The sequence below is a fragment of the Pelophylax lessonae genome (genome assembly GCF_965119305.1).
Source record: "Pelophylax lessonae genome assembly, chromosome: 8".
NCBI classification, from domain to species: Eukaryota; Metazoa; Chordata; class Amphibia; order Anura; family Ranidae; genus Pelophylax; species Pelophylax lessonae.
This window is the reverse complement of record NC_138775.1, coordinates 9812646-9837691: the sequence shown is the minus strand read 5'-3', so window position 1 is coordinate 9837691 and position 25046 is coordinate 9812646. Positions and strand designations below refer to the sequence as shown.

At 40.6% G+C, this 25046-nt stretch overlaps 1 protein-coding gene across 1 annotated transcript; it reads left to right on the top strand.

Moving 5' to 3' along the window:
• The first annotated feature begins 3809 nt into the window (after nt 1-3809).
• CISH (cytokine inducible SH2 containing protein) lies at nt 3810-13989 on the top strand. The gene is made up of 3 exons (XM_082266038.1): nt 3810-4088; nt 6349-6584; nt 13436-13989. Exons 1-3 carry the CDS (start codon nt 4042-4044, stop codon nt 13939-13941), a joined length of 789 nt encoding a protein of 262 aa, XP_082122164.1. The 5' UTR covers nt 3810-4041; the 3' UTR covers nt 13942-13989.
• Nucleotides 13990-25046: the final 11057 nt, after the last annotated feature.

Sequence of the window (25046 nt, the reverse complement as noted above, 5' to 3'; positions counted from 1 at the left end):
CTTCGTACCTATTGAGCATGGTATAAAATGGTTGTAAACCTATTTTTAGGACTTGTACCTATAGGTGATCCTACGATAAGACTTACCTATGGGTACTGTAAATATCTCCTAAACTTGCACCGTTTAGGAGATATTTACATTGCATGCAGCCGATGACGTCATCTGCGCATGCGCTCTGAATAAATGGCCGCTCGTGCCATTTCTTCAGAGCTCTGTGCCGAGACCGGAGACTCCACACTCACCAGATCAGGTCACTGTCCTCCAATGGTCTCCACACTCACCAGATCAGGTCACTGTCCTCCAATGGCCTCCACACCCACCACAGCTCATCCAATAGAGCACCTTTGGGATGTGGTGGAATGGGAGATTGGCAACATGGATGTGCAGCCGACAAATCTGCAGCAACCGCGTGATGCTATCATGTCACTATGGAGCAAAATCTCTGAGGAAAGTTTCCCGCACCTTGTTGTATCTATTCCACCAAGAATGAAGGCAAAAGGGGGTCCAACCCGCTACTAGCAAGATGGAACTAATAAAGTGGCCGCTGGGTGTACATTGTAACACAAAGCTGGCTCCCCCCCCCCCCCCCCATCCCTGAGCCTCTTCCAGCCTCTGGCACAGAACAGCCTGCGGAGCGCATAGATGGAATTCCTCCATGTCTGGGCCGGTTTGGGGACTTCGTCATACGGATCTGTCACTGTCAGCTCAGCTCTCATACACCCAGTGACCCCCTTTAGCTGTGCGCTTCTGTTCCTTTAAAAGGCACCTGTCACCCATAGACATTGCAAGCCCAGCCAATGGCTCATGGACAAGCCAGGGGACAGTAGAAGCAGGAGGTTGAGCCGTGATTTTACCACCTCGAAGGCCGCCCACCTAAACAAAGGTAATGCGGGCGCCCAGGGCTGTACATAATACCGTCACTGAGCGGGACCCATGCAGGCAGGTGTGGAGTAGTAAGTTGGCGTTTGCAGGCTTATTGCCTTCTCACCTCCTGTCAAATGGCTCTGAAAAGCAATCCAATGCAGATTGCTTTTCAGAGGGGCAGGAGGCCTGCCATACGTAAGAACAATCCCTTAAAGGAACATTTTTAGATTGAAAGCTCCGTGGACCCTCTCGTATTTTATGGTAATTGTACTGCCCCCCTTTATTTTGTAAAGTGCTGCACAAACTGTTGGTGCTATATAAATCCTGAATAATAATAATAATAAAAATATTAATAATAATATACTGTGTAATAATAGTAATATAAATCCTGAATAATAATAATAACAATAATATACTGTAAGCCCCCGTTCACATTAGGTCGCTCCGACTTTGGGGGCGGCCTGTGAAGTCGCGTGCACCGCGACTTCGGCGCGACTTGCACAGACTTCATATAATGAATGTCTATGCAAGTCGCCTCCAGGTTGCCCCGAAGTAGTACAGGACCCTTTTTCTAAGTCATAGCGACTTGTGTCGCACCTATTAGAACCGTTCCTGCACTACTCAATGGACCGCGACGGTGCGCGACTTGCCAGGCTGACCAAGTCGCCTGGCAAGTCGTAATAGTGTGAACCGGCTCCAAATCCTGTGTAATAATAGTAATATAAATCCTGAAAAATAATAATAATAATAATAATATCAACCCAGAAGAATAATAATAATATAAATACTGAATAATAATAACAATAATATACTGTAAATCCTGTATAATATTAGATAAATAATAATATAATTCCTGAAGAATAATAATAATACAAATCTTGCATAATACAAATAATAATATATGTCCTGAATAATAATAATAATAATAATAATAATATAAATCTTGAATAATAATAATATCAATCATATAAATTCTGTATTATAATAATAATAATAATAATAATAATAATAATCATAATAATCCTGAAAATATAATAATAATATAAATCCAGTATGATATTAATAGTAATTATAATAATATTAATAAAATCCTGAATAATATTAATAATGGTATAAATCCTGTAAATGTAATAATGATAATAATAATAATAATACAAAAATTTTGTATAATATTTATAATAATGATAATATAAACCCTCTATAATAATAATAATAAATGAATAATAATCCTGTATAATAATATTAATATCACTACGAATAATAATAATATAAATCCTGTATAAAAACAATAATAATAATGATACTACTTCTACTACTACTACTAATAATAATAATATAAATCCTGTATAATAATAGCAATAATAATAAAATCCTGAATAATAATAATAATATAAATCCTGTATAATATTGATAATAATACAAAAATGCTGTATAATATTAATAATAATAATAACAATATAAACCCTCAATAATAATATTAATAATAATATATATCCTGTATAAAATAATAATAATATAAATCCTGTATAATATTGATAATAATAATAATACAAAAATGCTGTATAATATTAATAATAATAATAACAATATAAACCCTCAATAATAATATTAATAATAATATATATCCTGTATAAAATAATAATAATATAAACCCTGTATAATATTGATAATAATAATACAAAAATGCTGTATAATATTAATAATAATAATAACAATATAAACCCTCAATAATAATATTAATAATAATATATATCCTGTATAAAATAATAAAAATATAAACCCTGTATAATATTGATAATAATAATACAAAAACGCTGTATATTATTAATAATAATGATAATATAAACCTATAATAATAATAATATAAATCCTGTATAATAATAGTAATAATAGAATCCTGAATAATAATAATAATATAAATCCTGTATAATATTGATGATAATAATAATAATAATACAAAAATGCTGTATAATATTAATAATAATATAAACCCTTAATAATAATCATATAAACCTGTATAAAAAAAATAATAATAATATAAACCCTGTATAATATTGATAATAATAATACAAAAATGCTGTATATTAATAATAATGATAATATAAACCCTCAACAATAATAATAATAATAATATAAACCCTGTATAATAATAATAATAATAATATAAATCCTGTATAATATTTATGTTAATTATAATAATAATATAAATCCTGTATAATATTGATAAAAATAATAATAATACAAAAATGCTGTATACTATTAATAATAATGATAATATAAACCCTCAATAATATTAATAATAATAATTATGTAAATCCTGTATAATAATAGTAATACTACTACTACCACTAATAATAATAATAATATAAATCCTGTGTAACAATAATAATAATAATAATAATAATAATACTAAAAAAATAAATCCTGTATAATAATAATAATAATGATAATAAAACAAATCCTGAATAATAATCATATTAATAATATAAATTCTGTATAATAATAATAATAATAATTATAATAATATAAATCATGAATAATAATAATAACACAGCTATCTGTTCAACAGAAATTTGCAGCATCGAGGTGCAAGGCGCCTTTCTTGTCGCAGCAATGTTGCAGATTTTCCAGGAAGTCAATGAGCTGAATGGTTGTTTGGAGACATGGCGGTGCAGGTGCGCTCCAGAGGACACGCAGTCATTTTTTTCTTTCAAGCGTTAAATGCAATTAATAAACAGCAACCGGGCGTCGTGGAAATGCCTCGGGCACATCCTGCAGGCTGGCAGCTGCGATCACCCCTGTGTCTGAGGATAAGCAAGGCTGCATGAGCTCCTCCCAGGGCTGAGCCCAGCCACCAGATCACCGCCTCCTCCTGCCCCTGCCATTGGTGGATTTGCATGGCCCAGCCCAGTTTTCCTGGAAAGTTCTTGGAAATATATAAGCTTAGTTCTGCTGTAAGATTGGGGCAGCGTACTGACACACACCCAAGGCTTCTATATATAGGCACAGCGCGGCGGACGGTCACAGATGGTCGCTGCGCTGCCGAGAGAAAGGATTGTTGTCAGCCCACCATTCCTCGTCACCTCCAGCTAACCTGAAAAGGACGATTCCTCAGAGACGAGTGTGACTTTCGCCAGCTTCCGCGCCGCGCAGCCAAGCCGTCTCCGCGAGAGACTTATGCCTTTTCGTTCTTCGTGGACGGATATGATTCTTTGTGTGAGAGGGTAAGACGCGCGGCGTGATTCCATCTCCACAAACCAGTTGCATGTTACCTTTTCGATACATTGTGTTCTTTTGGGATCGTGTGAGATTGCTGCAATTGTAACATTTTGTTTCCTTTTCTGTATTTGTTGTCTTTGTCACTAAATTGTCGTGGTGACCTGCTGCGTCTTTGCGGGTCACTCGCCCCCATCTGTAGGTCGCTTGTCTCATGACGTCACCCTCCCTATAACGTCTATTTTCTACCTTCAGTCAATAGAATGTTACATTGACTTATATTAGGATCACGTGACAATGTTACAATTGTTGCATTTTGTTACATTTGTTTCCTTTTCTGTATTTGTCGCCTTTATCTCTAAACTGTCGCAGTGACCTCACACTGGGAGGGTCATTCGCCCCAACTGTAGATCGCCCGTCTCATGACGTCACCCTCCCTATAATGTCTTCTTTCTACCTTCAGTCAATAGAATGTTACATTGTCTTATTTTGGGATCACGTGAGAATGTTACAATTGTTGCATTTGCTACATTTGTTTCCTTCTCTGTATTCGTCTCCTTCATCTCTAAACTGTCAGGGTGACCTCACACTTTGCGGGTCACTCGCCTCAACTGTAGATCGCCCGTCTCATGACGTCACCCTCCCCATAATGTCTTCTTTCTACCTTCAGTCGATAGAATGTTACATTGTCTTATTTTGGGATCACGTGAGAATGTTACAATTGTTGCATTTGCTACATTTCCTTCGTTTTCTGTGTTTGTCGCCTTTGTCTCCAAACTGTCGAGGTGACCTCACACTTTGCGGGTCACTTGCCCCCATCTGTAGGTCGCCCGTCTCATGATGTCACCCTCCTTACAATGTCATCTTTTTACCTTCAGTCAATAGAATGTTACAATTGTTGCATTTGCTACATTTCTTTCCTTCTCTGTATTTGTTGCCTTCGCCTCTAAATTGTTGTGGTAACCTCACACTTTGCGGGTCACTCGCCCCATCTGTAGGTCGCCCGTCTCATGATGTCACCCTCCCTATAACGTCTTTTTTTCTACCTTCAGTCAATAGAATGTTACTTTGTCTTATTTTAGGATCACCTGAGAATGTTACAATTGTTGCATTTGCTACATTTCTTTCCTTCTCTGTATTTGTTGCCTTCGCCTCTAAATTGTTGCGGTGACCTCACACTCTGCGGGTCACTCGCCCCCATCTGTAGGTCGCCCGTCTCATGACGTCACCCTCCTTACAATGTCATCTTTTCACCTTCAGTCAATAGAATGTTACATTTACTTATTTATGGATCATGTGAGAATGTTACAATTGTTGCATTTGCTACATTTGTTTCCTTTTCTGTATTTGTCGCCCTTGTCTCTAAACTGTCCCAGTGACCTCACACTTTGTGGGTCACTCGCCCCCATCTGTAAGTTGCCCGTCTCATGACGTCATCCTCCCTATAACGTCTATTTTCTACCTTCAGTCAATAGAATGTTACATTGTCTTATTTTTGGATCACGTGAGAATGTTACAATTGTTGTTACATTTCTTTCCTTCTTTGTATTTGTTGCCTTTATCTCTAAACTGTCGCAGTGACCTCACACTTTGCGGGTCACTCGCCCCCATATGTAGGTCGCCCGTCTCATAACATCACCCTCCTTACAATGTCATCTTTCTACCTTCAGTCAATAGAATGTTTCAGTTGTTGCATTTGCTACATTTCCTTCCTTTTCTGTGTTTGTTGCCTTTGTATCTAAACTGTTGCGGTGATCTCACACTAAACTGTCGCGGTGACATCACACTTTGCGGGTCACTCGCCCCCATGTGTACATCGTCCGTCTCATAACATCACCCTCCCTATAATGTCATCTTTCTACCTTCAATCAATAGAATGTTACATTGTCTTATTTTAGGATCACGTGAAAATGTTACAATTATTGCTACATTTGTTTCCTTCTCTGTATTTGTTGCCTTTGTCTCTAAACTGTCGCGGTGACCTCACACTGTGCGGGTCACTCGCCCCTTCTGTAGATCGCCCGTCTCATGACGTCACCCTCCCTATAATGTCTTCTGTCTACCTTCAATCAATAGAATGTTACATTGTCTTATTTTAGGACCACGTAAAAATGTTACAACTGTTGCATTTGCTACATTTCTTTCCTTTTCTGTATTTGTCGCCTTTGTCTCTAAACTGTCGCGATGACCCGCCGCATCTTTACGGGCCACTCGCCCCCAATCCATACATCGCCCATCCTTTGACACCCTTTTTTTCTCTACCTTCAGTCCGCAGAGCCTGTTGGCGGATCAGAGGGGCTGTCGAGCTTCTTCGTGTGTAGGGGTCCCCGGATTCGCCTCAGACCAAGTCATGCACCCCTTGAGCCCGCCGGCCTGCCCCGCGCAGCCACCGCTGAGCTCGCCGGAGCTGCCGCCCAGGGCGACCCCGACGCCTCCCGTTCAGAGGGACCCCGAAGAAGACCTGCTGTGCATCGCCAGGACTTTCTGCTACTTGAGGGAATCCGGTAAGTCCCAGGAAATGAAAAACGTGACGTCTGTTTTTTTTTTTTTTAAATGTGTGATGTGACGGTGTGAACGTGTTAAAAAAACAAAAAAGAAAAAGAAAAGAAAAAGAAAACAAAGAAAAATAAAGACAAATGTTGGTGAGCTAGGTTGGTGTTTCGGGGGATATAATTAGCTCCAATAGAAGTCATGTCTCTCTGCCGGGAATACCGGGAGGATTATTAGTGATTTCTGAGAAAACAGACACGTGGGACGAGATGTGCCCAGAGCAGCCGTGACGTAAAATACCGAGAAAGATTTAATCACTTCACTGGAAGCGGCTTCCACTGAACTCCTGCGCAGGCACACCAAACTCCAATAAACTCAGAGAGGACAATAAAAAATCCACAGCCTCAATCTTATCGGCCAAAACTTTTATTTTTATGAGGAATACAAAACATAAAAAACTCACGCGCTCCGACTTCCAGGAAAGGTTTTTCAAGATTGTTTTATGAATAGGGAGTCGTCAATACAACCGTCAATTACCTGCTATCAACGTCCTATCACCTCTAACAATCTATGTATTCACCGCTAAAGGGCCTCATTATATCTGTAATCGGATTTATATTGAGTATTGGACAGTATTATTGTCAGTTTATTGATTACAGATTGATTTTTGCAACCCCCTCCCTCCCAAGATAAAGTAAAAAGAAAAAAAGAAATTAGTTGCTATACTTACTTACTATTTTATTTTACATATGTTATATCTGCAATCAATAGAATACTTTTTATGCAGATTATTGGACAGTATTGATCTGGAGGGTAATTGATTGATCACAGTTTTTTGCAACCCCCCAAATATATTATATATATTTCCACCACTAAAGGGCCTCATTATATCTGTAATCGGATTTATATTGAGTATTGGACAGTATTGATCTGCAGGATAGATTATTGATTACAGATTGATTTTTGTAACCCCCTTCCCAAAAAAAAAAAAAAAAAAACTTTTTTATTCACCACTAAAGGGCCTCATTATATCTGTAATCTGTTTGATATAGAGTATCGGACAGTATTGATCTGCAGGATAATTTATTGATTACAGATTGATTTTTGCACCCCCCCCCCCCCCAAGATAAAGCAAAAAGAAAAAAATAAATAATTTGTTATACTTACTTATACTTACTTACTGTTTTATTTTACATATGTTATATCTGCAATCAATAGAATACTTTTTATGCAGATTATTGGACAGTATTGATCTCTAGGGTAATTGATTGATCACAAATAGTTTTTTGTACCCCCCCCATTATATATATATATATATATCCACCACTAAAGGGCCTCATTATATCTGTAATCTGTTTGATATAGAGTATTGGACAGTATTGATCTGCAGGATAGTTTATTGATTACAGATTGATTTTTGCACCCCCCCCCCCCAAGATAAAGCAAAAAGAAAAAAATAAATAATTTGTTATACTTACTTATACTTACTTACTGTTTTATTTTACATATGTTATATCTGCAATCAATAGAATACTTTTTATGCAGATTATTGGACAGTATTGATCTGTAGGGTAATTGATTGATCACAAATAGTTTTTTGCAACCCCCCCCCCCATTATATATATATATCTCCACCACTAAAGGGCCTCATTATATCTGTAATCTGTTTGATATAGAGTATTGGACAGTATTGATCTGCAGGATAGTTTATTGATTACAGATTGATTTTTGCAACCCCCTTCCCAAAACAAAACACACACAAAAAAAAAAAAAAATAAATAAAAAAAATTTCACCACTAAAGGGCTTCATTATATATGTAATCGGCTTTATATTGAGTATTGGACAATATTGATCTGAAGGAGAATTTATTGATTACAGATTGATTTTTGCAACCCCCTTCCCAAAAAAACAAAAAAAAAAACAAACCTTTTTTTTCACCACTAAAAGGCCTCATTATATCTGTAATCTGTTTGATATAGAGTATTGGGCAGTATTGATCTGCAGGATAGTTTATTGATTACAGATTGATTTTTGCAACCCCCTCTCCCCCCAAGATAAAGTAAAAAGAAAAAAAGAAATTAGGTGTTATACTTACTTACTGTTTTATTTTACATATGTTATATCTGCAATCAATATAATACTTTTTATGCAGATTATTGGACAGTATTGATCTGGAGGGTAATTGATTGATCACAAATAGCTTTTTGCAACCCCCCCCATATATATATATATATATATATATTTCCACCACTAAAGGGCCTCATTATATCTGTAATCTGCTTGATATAGAGTATTGGACAGTATTGATCTGAAGGATAATTAATTGATTGCAGATTCATTTTTGCATCCCCCCCCCCCCCAAAAAAAAAGAAGTTTAAAAAATAATAGTCATTTGTTATACTTGTTTTATTTTGCATAAAATGTATCTGCAATCAATATAATACTTTATTATGCAGATTATTGGACAGTATTGATCTGTAGGGTAATTGATTGATCACCAATAGTTTTTTGCAACCCCCCCCAAAAAAAATTCCACCACTAAAGGGCCTCATTATATCTGATATACAGTATTAGACAGTATTGATCTGAAGGATAACTCATTGATCACAGATTGATTTTTGCAACCCCCTCTAAGAAAAAGTACAAAAAATAAAAAAAAGCTGAGGCCAGATCAATTATTTGTTATACTTGTTTGATTTTACAAATGTTATGTTATATCTGCAATCAATAGAATACTTTTTATGCAGATTATTGGACAGCATTGATCTGTAGGGTAATTGATTGATCACCAATAGTTTTTTGCAACACCCCCCCCCCCCAAAAGAAAACATTTTAAAAATATATATTTTTTTTTGTCCACCACTAAAGGGCCTCATTATATCTGTAATCGGTTTGATATAGAGTATTGGGCAGTATTGATCTGAAGGATAATTTATTGATTACAGATTGATTTTCGCAACCCCTCCCCCCAAAGAAAAGGTAAAAAAAAAGAGGTTCTATAAATGATTTGTTATACTTGTTTTATATTACATATGTTATATCTGCAATCAATAGAATACTTTTTATGCAGATTATTAGACAGTATTGATCTGTAGGGTAATTGATTGATCACAAATAGTTTTTTGCAACAACCCCCCCCCCCCCCAAAGAAAATTTTTTAAAAAAATATTTTTTTTCACCACTCAAGGGCCTCATTATATCTGTAATCTGTTTGGTATAGATTTTTGGGCAGTATTGATCTGAAGGATAATTTATTGATTACAGATTGATTTTTAAACCCCCAAAGAAGAAGTAAAAAAAAAATGAGGTTGTATCAATTATTTGTTATACTTGTTTTATTTTACATATGTCATATCTGCAATCAATAGAATAATTTTTATGCAGATTATTGGACAGTATTGATCTGTAGGGTAATTGATTGATTACAAATAGTTTTTTTGCAACCGCCCCCCCCCCCCCACACACACACAAAAATATATATTTTTCACCACTAAAGGGCCTCATTATATCTGTAATCTGCTTGATTGCTTGATATAGAGTATTGGACAGTATTGATCTGAAGGATAATTCATTGATTACAGATTGATTTTTGCACAAAAAAAAGTTTAAAAAATAATAGTCATTATACTTGTTTTATTTTACATAAAATGTATCTGCAATCAATATAATACTTTCTTATACAGATTATTGGACACTATTGATCTGTAGAGTAATTGATTGATCGCAGATTGTTTTTTGCAACTCCCCCCCCCCCAAAAAAAAAAAATTGTTGTTTTCCACCACTAAATGGCCTTATTGTATCTGTAATCTGAGGTTGTATCAATTATTTGTTATACTTGTTTTATTTTACATATGTTATATCTGCAATCAATATAATACCTTTTATGCAGATTATTGGACAGTATTGATCTGAAGGTTAATTGATTAATCACAGGTTGTTTTTGTAAACCCCCCCAAAAAAAAAAAAAAAATTATAAGGGGCCTCATTATATCTGTAATATTTCTGATATAGAGTATTGGACAGTATTGATCTGAAGAATAACTCATTGATCACAGATTTCTTTTGCATCCCCCCCCCAAAAAGGGGGATTTTGTAAAACAAAAATTAAGGTCATTTGTTATACTTTTTTACTTTTTTAATTGTACATAAATTGTATCTGCAATCAATAGAATACTTTTTATGAAGATTATTGGACAGTATTGATCTGTAGATTAATTGATTGTTCATAATCTCCCCCCCCAAAAAAAAAAAAAAAAGTATTTTCACCACTAATGGGCCTCGTTATATCTGTAATCTGCTTTATATAGTGTATTGGATATTACTGATCTGAATTATAACTCATTGATCACAGATTGTTTTTTTCATTACCCCCCCCCCCAAAAAAAAAAAAAAGTTTAAAGAAATGAGTTCATATCAGTTATTTGTTATACTTGTTTTATTTTACACATGTTATATCTGCAATCAGTAGCATACTTTTTATGCAGATTATTGGAAAGTATTGATCTGTAGGTTAAATGATTGGTCACAGATTGTTTCCTCTCCCCTCCCCCCCCCCCATTTCTATTTTCCACACTAGAGGGCCTCATTACATCTGTAATTTGAGTATTGGACAGTATTGATCTGAAGGATAACACATTGATCACAAATTGTTTTTGCAACCCCCTCGAAGAAAAAGTAAAAAGTAAAAATTAAGTCATATTGATTATTTGTTATACTTGTTTTACTTTGCATATGTTATATCTGCAAGCAATATAATACTTTTTATGCAGATTATTGGACAGTATTTATCTGAAGGTTAATTGATTTAACACAGGTTGCTTTTGCACCCCCCGTACAAAAAAAAAAAAAAACACTAAAGGGCCTTAGCATATCTGTAATCTGTTTGACATTGAGTATTGGACAGTATTGATCTGAAGAATGCCTCATTGATCACAGTTTTTTTTTTCTGCATTCCCCACCCCAAAAATAAATTTTAAAAAATAAAATCATACCAGTTATTTGTTATACTTGTTTTGTTTTATTGTATTGTTTTATTTTACATATAATATATCTGCAATCAATATAATACTTTTTATGTAGATTATTGGACACTATTGATCTGAAGGTTAATTGATTGATCACAGATTGTTTTCTGCAACCCCCCCCCCCCCCCCAAACAAAAAAAAACAAAAAAAAATGTTTAAATGGATTATTGGACTGTATTGATCTGAAAGGTAATTTATTTGTCATTAAATATTTTTTCGGCAATCCCCTCCCCTGACAAGAAAAAATTAAAAAAAAATAGAAAAAAAAATCTGCAATTAATATAAAGATTTGTATGCAGATTATTGGACAGTATTTATCTAAAGGTTAATTGATCGATCACAGATTGTGTTTTGCGACCCCCCCCCCCCAAAAAAAATGTATGTAGTTTATTGGACTGTATTGATCTAAAAGTAAATTAAATGTTTTTTTAAAAACCTCCCCCCGCCCGGAAAAAAAATTTAAATCTGCAATAAACACAAAATAAACTTCTTTTTGCAATCAATATGATGCTGTACATGCAGATTATTGGACTGTATAGATCTGAAGGCAAATTGTTTTTTGCACGCCCCCCCCCCCCCCCCAAAAAAAAAAAAAAAAGGTTTGTAAGTGACAGAAAAGTGTCATTTTTTTTAGGTATTCTCACTGCTTAAAGTTCACTTATTTTTTATTACATATCACATATCTGCAGTAAATATAATGCTGCTTTTGGACTGTAATCTAATTGATTGATCACAGGCTGTTGTTGCTCACAAATGATTTTTTTTTTTTTTTTTTAACTTCTCAGAATGATATCAGTCCTAATACTGACATATAATATTCCCAAATGTCAACGGTCAAAGTAGCAACCGCCATCCAACGATTGCGCAATAACTGTCTGGTTTAACTCCACAGTGTCTGAATCTGATGTGATGTAAGCAAGCATGTTCAATGTTATTTTTGAAAACTTTACTTGAAGTGAATAGAATATAAAAAAAAAGCCTTTACCAATATAAAAAAACATAAGTTTAGTAATCTAATATAATATTATACAAAGTAACATAATATGATAGAATAATATATTATAAATAATAGAGTATGAAAGTTGCATAATATGATACAATATAATATATATATAATAGAGTATGAAAGTTACATAATATGATACAAATTAATATATATGATACAGTATGGATTTTTCATAATATATGATACAATATAATATATATAATACAGTTTCAAAGTTGCATAAAATATGATACAATATAATATATATAATACAGTTTCAAAGTTACATGATATATGATACAATATAATATATATAATATAGTATGAAATTTACATAATATAATATGATATAATATATATGATACAATATGAAAGTTACATAATATATGATACAATATAATATAATACAGTTTCAAAGTTACATAAAATAATATGATACAATATAATATATATGATACAGTATGAAAGTTACATAATATGATACAATATAATATATATAACACGGTTTCAAAGTTACATAAAATAATATAATATATATAATACGGTTTCAAAGTTACATAAAATAATATGATATATTATATATGATACAGTATGAAAGTTACATAATATATAATACAATATAATATATATAATACAGTTTCAAAGTTACATAAAATAATATAATACAATATAATACAGTATAATATATTTTACAATTTTGAAAACAAATCCAGCATTTTGGAACTAATGAGGATAAGCAGAGAACGGCCTGTATAATAATTTAGAAAAAATGATGATGTCATTGTAAAAAGTTACAAAACAGCAAATTTTACGGCAAAGTTTCTAAACGCGTCCTTCTTCCGCTCTCCTTCCAGGTTGGTACTGGGGTTCCATCACTGCCACAGAGGCCAAGCAGAAGCTGCAGAAAATGCCAGAAGGATTTTTCCTGGTACGGGACAGCACCCACCCGAGCTACCTCTTCACCCTGTCGGTTCGGACTAACCGCGGACCCACGAACGTTCGGATCGAGTATTCCGACAGCCTTTTCCGACTGGACTCCAACTGGCTGTCCAAGCCACGAATCCTCTCTTTCCCGGACGTGGTCAGCCTGGTCCAGCACTACGTCTCGTCCTGCAGCTCGGACAGCGCCAAAGAGCCCGTCAGCCAACCGCCACCGCCGGAGCCCAGCCCCTTGAAAGAACCCGCAGCCGTCCACCTCAGGCTCCTGCAACCCTTGCACCGAAGCGGAGAGAGCCCGAGTTTGCAGCACCTGTGCCGGCTGCAGATCAACCGCAGCATGGCGCCCAGCGCGGAGGTGACGGAACTGCCGCTACCACGCAGGATGGCGGAGTACCTACAAAGGTACCCGTTTAAGCTCTGATGGTCTTCAGGGATGGACTTATTTTTTTTTTCCCCACACATACTTCCCACAGACTGTAAATATTCCTGATATTTATTATAAATCCCGGCACCCAACATTTTTTTTCTAGCACTGATAGCTGCCCAAAGATTATCGCTCAGCAGTGGACTGCGGCACGAACTGAACTGCTCGGCGTTCGCCAATGTGGTCACTATAATAGTGACCGCGGCGAAACGCCGGTTATTACAAACTGTTGTCACCTGCTTCACACTGGCGGTCTGTCTTCGCCGGATTTACGTCACGGGGGAATTAGAGATCTGTAACTGAATCTCGCAGACCGCCATCTTGGGCAGAGACCACTTTCCAGGCCTATGGCTACCGAAACACTAAAACTCCCACCGTAGCGTGACAGTTGGGGCAGAGTGGGAACAATATGGTTTCTCTGCCAGTTCTCTGGATGACAATAAATAGGATTTGATATAAATTTCGTTGTCCTGTTGTGGTTTTATGCTGGGGGTTTTATTTTACGCTGGGGGTTTTCTTTCACGCTAGGGTTTTTTTTATGCCTGGGGTTTGTTTTATGCTGGGGGTTTACTTTTACGCTGGGGGTTTTGTTTTATGTTGGGGGTTTTATGCTTCGGGTTTTGTTTTATTCTGGGGGTTTTATGCTTTGGGTTTATTTTATGCTGGGGGCAGTGGTGGGACAAAGTCATCTAGAAGGCAAAAATGCAAAATTGCGTCCCCCCGTAGATGTACTTTTATTATGCCTCAGCAAACCCAAACCCCCCACACCTCAAAACATTTGAGCATCAATCTTACCAACTAAGCATAAATTCCCCCTCCTCCCAGTACAAATCCACCTCCCTGCTGAAATCCCCCCTCCCAGTACAAATCTTTGCCCTCCCATTCCCTAAATCCCCTCAGCACAAATCCCCCCAATCATCACTACTAGCACAAATGTACCCCCCCCCCCCCCAAAAAAAAGGTCCCCTTCTAGCACAAATTCCCTCCCTCTCTATAATATCACCTTTTCTAGCACAAGCCCCCCCAAATCCTTCCCTTCTAGCACAAATTCTCTTCCCCATCTCCCCTTCCAACGCAAATATCTCTAAACCACCACACCTAGCACCCCCCCCCCTCAAAATTAGTTCTTATCCCCTGCCGCCCCCACCCCCAATTTCCCTTTCCAACACAAGTCCCAATCTCCTTGTTGACCCCCCCCCCCACACACACACACATTACATGATACCACAACACCTAGGGCAGCTGCCCCTCTTGCCCATCACTTTTCCTGTCCCTGTTTGGGGCCCCACCAAAGAGCTCTTATCCCCTGCTACCCCCCCCCCCCCAAATTTCCTCTTCCAACACAAGTCCCAATCTCCTTGTTGACCCCCCCAACACACACACCTCACATGATACCCCCAACACACACACCTCACATGATACCACAGTGCCTATGGCAGCCTCCCCTCTTGCCCATCCCTTGTCCTGGCCCTGGCTAGGGCCCCGCCAAAGAGCTCTTATCCCCCTACCGCCCCCCCCCCCCCAGATTTCCCCTTCCAACACAAATCCCAATCTCCTTGTTGACCCCCCCCCCCCCACACACACACACACACACATTACATGATACCACAGCACCTAGGGCAGCTGCCCCTCTTGCCCATCACTTGTCCTGGCCCTGGCTGGTGCCACACCAAAGAGCTCTTATCCCCTAAAACCACCCCCCCCCCAAATTTCCTCTTCCAACACAACTCCCAATCTCCTTGCTGACCCCCCCCCCAAAACACACACACCTCACATGATACCATAGTGCCTATGGCAGCCGCCCCTCATGCCCATCCCTTTTCCTGGCCCTGGCTGGGGCCCCGCCAAGGAGCTCTTATCCCCTACCGCCCCCCCCCCCAAATTTCCCCTTCCAACACAAATCCCTTCTTGTTGACCCCCCCCCACACACACCTCACATGATACCACAGTGCCTAGGGCAGCCGACCCTCTTGCCCTTCCTTTGTCCTGGCCCTGGCTGGGGCCCTGCCAAAGAGTTCTTATCCCCTGCCGCTCCCTCCCCCCCCCCCAATTTCCCCTTCCAACACAAATCCCAATCTCCTCGTGGACCCCCCCCCCACACACACACACACACACACACCTCACATGATACCACAGTGCCTAGGCCAGCCGCCCCTCTTGCCCACCCCCTGTCCTGGCTGGGGGTTTATTATATGCTGGAGATTAGCTTTATGCTGGGAATTTTCTACAATGTGCAATTGGCTGATTGCCCCGGGTACTCCTTGATGCCGCAATACGGATGGAATATTTCACCACTGAACTTTGTAAGTTCTAGATAAAACGTTTTAATGCAACATATAACCCAAAATGGGCCAAAGCCGCCCATTTCATTTATTTCTAGAATTGTTTTTATTTTTAATTGCTTCAGATGACTCCAGCTTTGATCTTAGTGGACCAAAAATGTAAATGGGCATGGAAGAGTGCCACTGCATACCATAGCACTGTGTACCACAGAGTAGGGATGGGCTCTATGTTCGAATCGAACGTAAGTTCAACTCAAACATCACTGAACACACAAACAAATGGGGCGCTCGGCGGATGAGCGCCCCATAATGCACTTGCACCTGACCTGTATGCTTTATCCAATCACAGCACAATGTCCTGTCAGACCCATAATTGGCCAAAAGCAGGGTGTCTTTAGCCAATCATGGCTCAGGGGCTAAGTCCACGCCCCCCACTATATAAGGTTGCTGCTGACACGGCAGCCGTGTATAGTGTGTGATTATAGAGATTAGGCAGATAGTTAGTGGATAGTGAGTTAAGTTAGTTTAGTGCAGTCAGTGTAGGGAACAGGCATACCCCACTTTTATAATGTATAGATATGTTGTAATCCTGGGTCCCCTCTTAGTGCTCCCCAGGTTTTGTGTCCCTGACACATTTGGTTTGTGAGCAGTGCCATGCCAAGCTGACCAATATTTTCCATATACGCCAATGTTAGACATGGAGCAGTGCCATGCCAAGCTGACCAAGATATCCCACAGACCCCAATGTTAAAGATGGGGAGCAGTGCCATGCCCAGCTGACCAAGATTTCCCATAGACACCAATGTTAAAAACAGGGAGCAGTGCCATGCCAAGCTGACCAATATTTCCCATACATTCCAATGAGCACTGAAAGCTGAAAATTGGTCTAGGCAGCAAGGGGGAGAAAGTGCCCTGTATTTAATTGGCTAAGGGGAACCCTATGACAGAATTAAAAAAAAAAAACGGCACGGGCCCTCCCCAAAAAAATTATACCACGTCCTTTAGGTCTGGTATAGATTTTAAGGGGAACTTCACGCCAAGGTTTTTTTTTAAATGGCATGGGGTCCCCCCCCAATCCATACCAGGCCCTTTGGATCTGGTACAGATTTTAAGGGGAACTCCACGCCAAAATTAAAGGGAAAAAATGGCATGGGGTCCCCCCATAATCCATACCAGACCCTTATCCGACCAGACCTTATCCCAATAGGATGAGCGAGCGGCCTCCCCCATCCTGAACCACACCAGGCTGCTTGCCCTCAACATGCAGAGGGTGCTTTGGGGGGTTTTGTTTTATAAAAAAACAAAAAGTGATTTTAACCACTTGCTGACCGTCCGCCGCAGTTTTACTGCAGCAGGCTGGCTCGGCTACCTGGACCAACGTAGTACTACGTCGGTCGCGTGCGTGGTGCTGGGGGGTGAGCGCGCGCCACCGGAGGCAGCGGGGACTCCTATGCATGGGGCTTGCGGCCGCAATTGCCGCCTGCCACCCGCGATCGCTCCCCGATAAGAGAGAAGAACGGTCAGCTGTTGTAAACACAGCTGGCCGTTCTCTCTGGAATGATCACAGAGTGCCTGTAATCCTTCTATATAGGATCACATGTCTCTATAATCATTTCACAAGTCCCTCCCCCCCACAGTTAGTAAACACTCCCCTAGGCTCACATTTAACCCTTTGATCACCCCTGGGTTAACCCCTTCCATGCCAGTATCATTATTACAATAACAGTGCATATTTTTAGCACTGATTACTGTAGTAATGTCACTGGTCCCCCCAAAAAGTGTCAAAAATGTCAGTTAGGGGTCCGATCTGTCCGCTGCAATGTCGCAGTCCTGCTAAAAATCGCAGATCGCTTCCATTACTAGAAAAAAAAAAATGATATAAATCTATCCCCTAGTTTGTAGATGAGATAACTTTTGCGCAAACCAGTCAAAATACGCTTATTGCGATTTTTTTTTTTTTTTACTAAAAATATGTAGCAGAATACAAATTGGTCTAAAAGGATGAAAAATTTAGATTTTTTTTTTTTTTTTTTTTTAGGGAATGTTATATAGCAGATTGTGAAAAATATTGTTTTTTTTTGTTTTTTTTTCCAGAATTGTTGCTCTTTTTTTGTTTATAGCTCAAAAAACAAAAATCGCACAGCTGATCAAATACCACCAAAAGAAAGCTCTGTTTGTGGGAAAAAAAGGACATCAATTTTATTTTGGTACAGCGTCGCACGACCGTGCAATTTACGGTTAAAGTAACGCGGCACCGAATTGCAAAAAATGGCCTGGTCATTAAGGGGGAAAATCTTTACGGTCCTGAAGTGGTTATATAGCGTTTCTAGTTTACGGTGCTCAGATTTTAGAGTTTAGTTCTACTTTAAATGGTAAAATTATAGCAATAGAATAATGTCACAAATTGTATTTTATTTTTTATTTTTTTCTCTTTGGCTCCTTTCACACGGCCGCTCCGTGTGAAAGGTCCGCTGCGGAACTTTTTTTTTTTCCACGGAGACATTTCTGTCATCCGCTCCGTGTGCCCGCATATCATCCCATCCGTTTGCGGATGATATGCGGACATAATGTAATTATAGGGCACTGCGGATGTCAGCGGATGACACCGCTGACATCCGATTTTCCTTCCTTTCCGTTTTTTACACGGAAGGAAAAATAGGGTTCTGTTCCATTTGTAAAAACGGAACAGAACTGAAAGGAGGAAAATCGGATGTCAGCGGATGGTATTCCTCTGACATCCGCAGTGCCATTCACTTACATTATGTCCGCAAATCATCCGCAAACGGATGGGATGATTTGCGGACACACGGAGCGGCCGTGTGAAAGGAGCCTTTCTCTTCTATTTTATTTCTATTTAGTTTTTTATTTCTCTTCTATTTTTTTTCTATTTCATTTTTTATTTCTCTTCTATTTTATTTCTATTCTATTTTAAACCTAATAAAACTTGAAGATTGGAGAAAATTTCGGCAAACCGATGCCTTGGAAATAATACTGGCCATCTGCGTTTCCCAGGATGCTCTGCAAAATGTACATTGTTGGTAAAAAACAAATAAAAATCTAAAAATTCACACCATAGAAATGCAGTCCGGATGTATTCTGGATGCTTTTCTGAATGCGCGTTTGACGCGTTTTTGGTGTGCTCCAGCGCTTTTTTTGGTGCATTTTGGATGTAGTCCAGTGCATTTTTCTCCCCCCTCCTTTTTCTTAACCTTAAATAAGGACATGTATGTTCCTGTGCGCTTTTGGTGCGTTCTGGTGCGTTTTTGATGCATTTTACCAAGTTCCAGTACAGTCTAGTGCAGAAAAAAATGCAGCATGTGAACTATGCCATTGAAAACCATATAACCTACGTTCCATGCGGTTTTGATGCAGAAAAAAAACGCACTTGACTGCATGTGGTGTGAACTGGCCCTAAGGCAGTAGGGGTAATCTGGACAGGAATGTATAAGAGGCATTATTTCCCCACTCAGATTTAACATATTAAGTGGCTCCATGAAGCCTTCCCTCCAGCCGCCATTGTCTGTTTGTGGTTTCCTTCCTGTCTATGATTGGTGACATTGTGCACCCCTTTGCATTTCCTGAAGTTTATTCTGCATATATTTTGACTTCCCTGATTCCCCCTCCCCCTCATCAATAAAACCTGTTTTCATTACATACCTATTTTTAGACCCAGTGATGTCATCACTGGGTCCCTATGCGTCTCTATGCAATACAAGCAGATCATGGCTGGTGGGAGGGGCCAGAAGGGTGCTGTAAATAGCTTCCTAAACCATCACAGCACTCCTCTCAGGAGCAGCGGGAGGAGTTTTGCAAATATCAAGATGCCTTGCTGAGTGGGCATTATACCATAGAGGTGGGTGTTCCTAGGCAGGCTGTATTTGCATAGGTGACGCCCACATATTACACTGTGCTTCTCTATGCAATGCAGGCAGGTCATGGCTGGTGGGAGGAGCCTGTACATAGCATCCTGAAACCATCATATTACCCGGCCTCAGAAATCCTCCTAAGGGCCCTATGTCCTGCTGCAAGCAGTGGGAGGAGTTATGCAAATATCAAAACACCCTGATGGGTGGGTGTCAATCTGGAGGAGTGGGCGTTCCTAGGCAAGCTGTATTTGCATAAGTGACGCCCACATGTTACACTGTGCTCCTCTATGCAATGCAGGCAGATCATGACTTGTGGGAGGGGCCTGTACATAGCATCCTGAAACCATCACAGTACCCACCCTCAATGTGTCTCTTAAGAGCCCTCAGCCCTGGTGCAAGGAGTGGGAGGAGATATGCAAAAATAAAGATGCCTTGCTGAGTGGGCATTGGCTGGTGGGAGGGGTCTGTAAATAGCATCCTGAAAACACCACAGTACCCGCCCTAGCTTAAGAGCCCTCAGCCCTGGTGCAAGGAGTGGGAGGGGTTATGCAAATATCAAGATGCCTTGCTGAGAGGGCGTTATACTGGAGAAGAGGGCGTTCCTAGGCAGGCTGTATTTGCATAGGTAACGCCCACATATTACACTGTGCTTCTCTATGCAATGCAGGCAGATCATGGTTGGTGGGAGGGGCCTGTACATAGCATCCTGAAAACACCACAGTACCTGGCCTCAGGGCCCTCAGTCCTGTTGCAAGCAGTGGGAGGAGTTATAAAAACACCTTGATGGGTGGGTGTCAGTCTAGAGAAGTGGGCGTTCCTAGGCAGGCTGTACTTGCATAGGTGACACCCACATGTTACACTGTGCTTTTCTATGCAATGCAGGCAGATCCTGGCTGGTGGGAGGGGTCTGTACATAGCATCCTGAAAACACCACAGTACCTGCCCCTCAATAGTTCTCTTAAAATCCCTCAGCCCTGGTGCAAGCAGTGGGAGGAGTTATGCAAATATCAAAACACCTTGATAGGTGGGTGTCAATCTGGAGGAGTGGGCGTTGCTAGGCAGGCTGTATTTGCATAGGTGACACCCACATGTTACACTGTGCTTTTCTATGCAATGCAGGCAGATCCTGGCTGGTGGGAGGGGCCTGTACATAGCATCCTGGAACCATCACAGTACCTGCCCTCAGGGCCCTCAGTCCTGGTGCAAGCAGTGGGAGGAGTTATGCAAATATAAAAACACCTTGATATTGGTGTCAGTCTAGAGAAATGGGCATTCCTCCTAGGCAGGCTGTATTTGCATAGGTAACGCCCACATGTGATGCTGAGCCTAAATGATGATTAAAACAACTGAATTCTAATGATTGAAAGGGGTGGGGCCAAGGACAGCCAGGAAATGAGGCGGGGCTCTATCCGACTTGCTGCAGCTTCTAATGCACATGGTGAGAAGCTCACAGTGTGCGGTGAAATCAGAGGAAGTCCAGAAGAGGAGGCGGTACAACTGTGCAAGACTACAGGGACAGCAATAGGTACAAATATTGACCAGCATGCTGGACAATTATTGCAGGTGATCTTTTTATTGGAAAAAGTAATTCTGATGGGATCGCCGCGCATTTGCAGGGGGAAAGATCGGAGCAATTGAAGCGTCACACTCAGCACTCTGCTATCAGAATACTTTAGTAATCCCAAACGGAAGGTACTATAGTGTTGTAGGTGGAAATTAATTCTATTTTGCTACAGCAGATTACTCAGCAATGGCAGCGTGAATAATAATCCTTACATTGTTATATAATGTGCGATTCTGTCATCGCAGGTGACACGCCCTCATTGGTTGCTCTGTGTCATCCCCGTCCTTTGTGACGCTGCGCTCTTCTCCTCTCTGGCAGGTAAGTCTGGAATATTCCACCGCTGTGCCTGCCAATTCCTCCACCGGTGAATGTTCACCCCCTCCCCCCCAGGCTCTGCTACAGCTTACAGACACAGAAATATTCCCCCTCCCCAGCTGAATGCACTACCAGGAATTTCTCCACTGCGCCTTTCTCAGAATATGAGGAGGAAGAGGTGGGTGTGAGCGACGGCGCTGCAGCTGCTCTCATACAGGCTGCTGATTGTGACGGCTTTGTTAAAGCGTGACTCTGCCCACAACTGACATTTCACTGTTTGCTGCATGATGAGCCTGCTGACAATTATTTCTATTCACTGGGCACTCTATCAGTGAGATCCCTACACTGAGTTCCCGGGTCTGTACCCCTGCTGTGCCCATTATGAGGGGTTCCCACCATCCCTGTGCTGAGTTCCTGGGTCTGTACACCTGCTGTGCCCATTATGAGGGGTTCCCACCAACCCTGTGCTGAGTTCCCGGGTCTGTACACCTGCTGTGCCCATTATGAGGAGTTCCCACCATCCCTGTGCTGGGTTCCTGGGTCTGTACACCCGCTCTGCCCATTTTAAGGGGCTCCCACCATCCCTGTGTTGAGTTCCCGGGTCTGTACACCTGCTGTAAGAAATAAAAAGATATTTATCACTAATTTATGTGCTAATCAGAAATGCACCAATATTGGCTGATGAATAGTCATTCTTTAACCAAAGTTCACTTTGTAAACTGGTCGTTGCAGCTCTTCTTGATTCCACTGGGTGGCGGAAAAGTGTTCTGTACAAGAAAGGCAAAGGAGACACAAGCGCACAGCCAACCTCGCCTGATACAGTTTTATAGTGTCTCCTATGCTTTTCTTGTACTGTACACCTGCTGTGCCCATTATGAAGGGTTCCCACTATCCCTGTGCTGAGATCCCGGGTCTGTACACCTGCTGTGCCCATTAAGAGGGGTTCCCATCATCCCTGTGCTGAGTTCCCGGGTCTGTACACCTGCTGTGCCCACCCTGGGACTCATCATCCATAGAAGATGCTGTACTCAACGAGTCCCATTCATCGTCACCATCTGACAGGACCCCAAACTTATTTGTCAAAGGCAAAACCTTAAGACTTTGGGTAACTGAACACCTTTTTTTTCCTTCTTTTGCCCTTCTTCCTATTCTCCTCCAACCATTCCACATCATCCTTGGACAAACCCCCTTCACCCCCACTCTCCCTTACCCTATCTGCCACCAGGCCAGCCTCTTCACCATTCTCCCCACTCCTCTGCATCCCACGGTCCCTAATAGAAGCCCTAAAGTGCCGAGGGGGGGAGGGGGGAACCGGCACTGCACTTGATGTCCATGCATCAGCACCTCTTGCCGCCTCTGCAATTTTGGAGGACATAGACACAGAAGGATTGGACACATTCTCGGTAACTGATACCTGACATACAGACTGGGTGGAAACTGACACACAAGGTAAATGCACAGACTGGGGCACCACAGACTTGGAAGACACTGACACACTGGGAATTGGCACAGACTGGGGCACCACAGACTGGGAAGACACAGGCACACCCGGTATTGGTACAGACTCAGAGGGAATCGCAGGCACCCTAGCTGCTGAGCTCTGAGCATCCTCCATGTCCAGACGGAAGAACTCTCTCATGAGCTCAGGCTGGTTGTGCATTGCCTCAGGACACTGACTATAAGGATGCCCAACCGCATTGCACAAGTTGCACCTTATAATGTTGCAATCCTTTGCCAAATGCCCTAAATCCTGACACAGAGAGCATTTCATTACTGGACAGGAGGATGCAACGTGCCCTTTATCCCCACACTTATTGCACATCTTTGGCTGGCCTGGATAGAAGATGGTCAGCCTGTCCCTCCCCAGAAAAGCTGAGGATGGCAGATGCTGGATGACATTATCAATAACTCTCAGTTTTAGCTGCACAGACCATCTTCCCCGATCATCCATAATTTTCTGTAAGGGGCTCAGGATGTCTCCATATCTCCTCAGTCATACAGATAAATCCCCTTGTGGTATGGACTCATTGCACACAAGAATTGTCACCATTTTAATGAGTGGCTGACATGATACAACCTTGGGGATAAGCCCTTTCCAGTCCGGCAGGCTCCTACACACATGTTCATATTTTTCCCAAAATATGTCCAAAGACTCCGGACAGATAAAGGACAAATAATATTCATAAGAGCCGGTTGGACTGATCAGAGCGAAGATATCTGCGGGTCTAAAACCCATCTGCAGAATCTTATCAACCACAACTCTCCTATATGGGGGAATACCCTCTCCCTCCCATCGTAACTGCACAACATTTCTCCTTTTAAATAATGAGGAAGATAAAACATTTCCATGTTCCTTCCCTGCTTGCACCTCCCCCCCCCCCCCAGATCCTACAGCAGCACCAGCATAGGTTTTCCTCACAGACATACCACCAGTAATTACAGCATTATCTTTAGACGCAACTACACCTGCTGACGAGGAGCCTGAAACAATCATTGCAGTCTTTGGAGCAGCAGAGACAAGACCCACCCCCTCCCCCTGCTCTGAGCACTCAGCTGCTTTCCTGGGTTCAATCACAGTTTTGTCTACTGCAGAATCCCAAACAGTTGTAGCACTACTTCTCCCAGCACCTCCTCCACCTTTCTCAGGAACAACAGTTTTATCTGGGTCAGGAAAAGCCTCTGTAATATCTGTGGCGCTCCTCTCTGCAGACTCTTTAACCAAAAGCTCTTAAGTTATTTTCAGTTTTCCCACCAATCACATTTAAATTTATTTTAGCAGGTGCATCAGGTTGCACTGCATGCTGCACATTGTCTATGGGTGTGGGCTGACAGCCCATAGCACTACAACCCTCAGAAAGCACATAATTAAAGTTCATATCACCAACTTGCACACACACTGTACCTGCTTGCTGTGTTACCTCTGCTGTGTCATGGCTGATGGTGGGATCAAGCTTCCTCCTGGTTGTTTTAGACTTTATGGTGAATCTTCCTCTCTCCACCGGTCTCTCTTTCACAGGGCGAGGAACGGTATCCATCTCCTCATCTGAGCAATCCGCAGAAAAATTGAACTTTCTT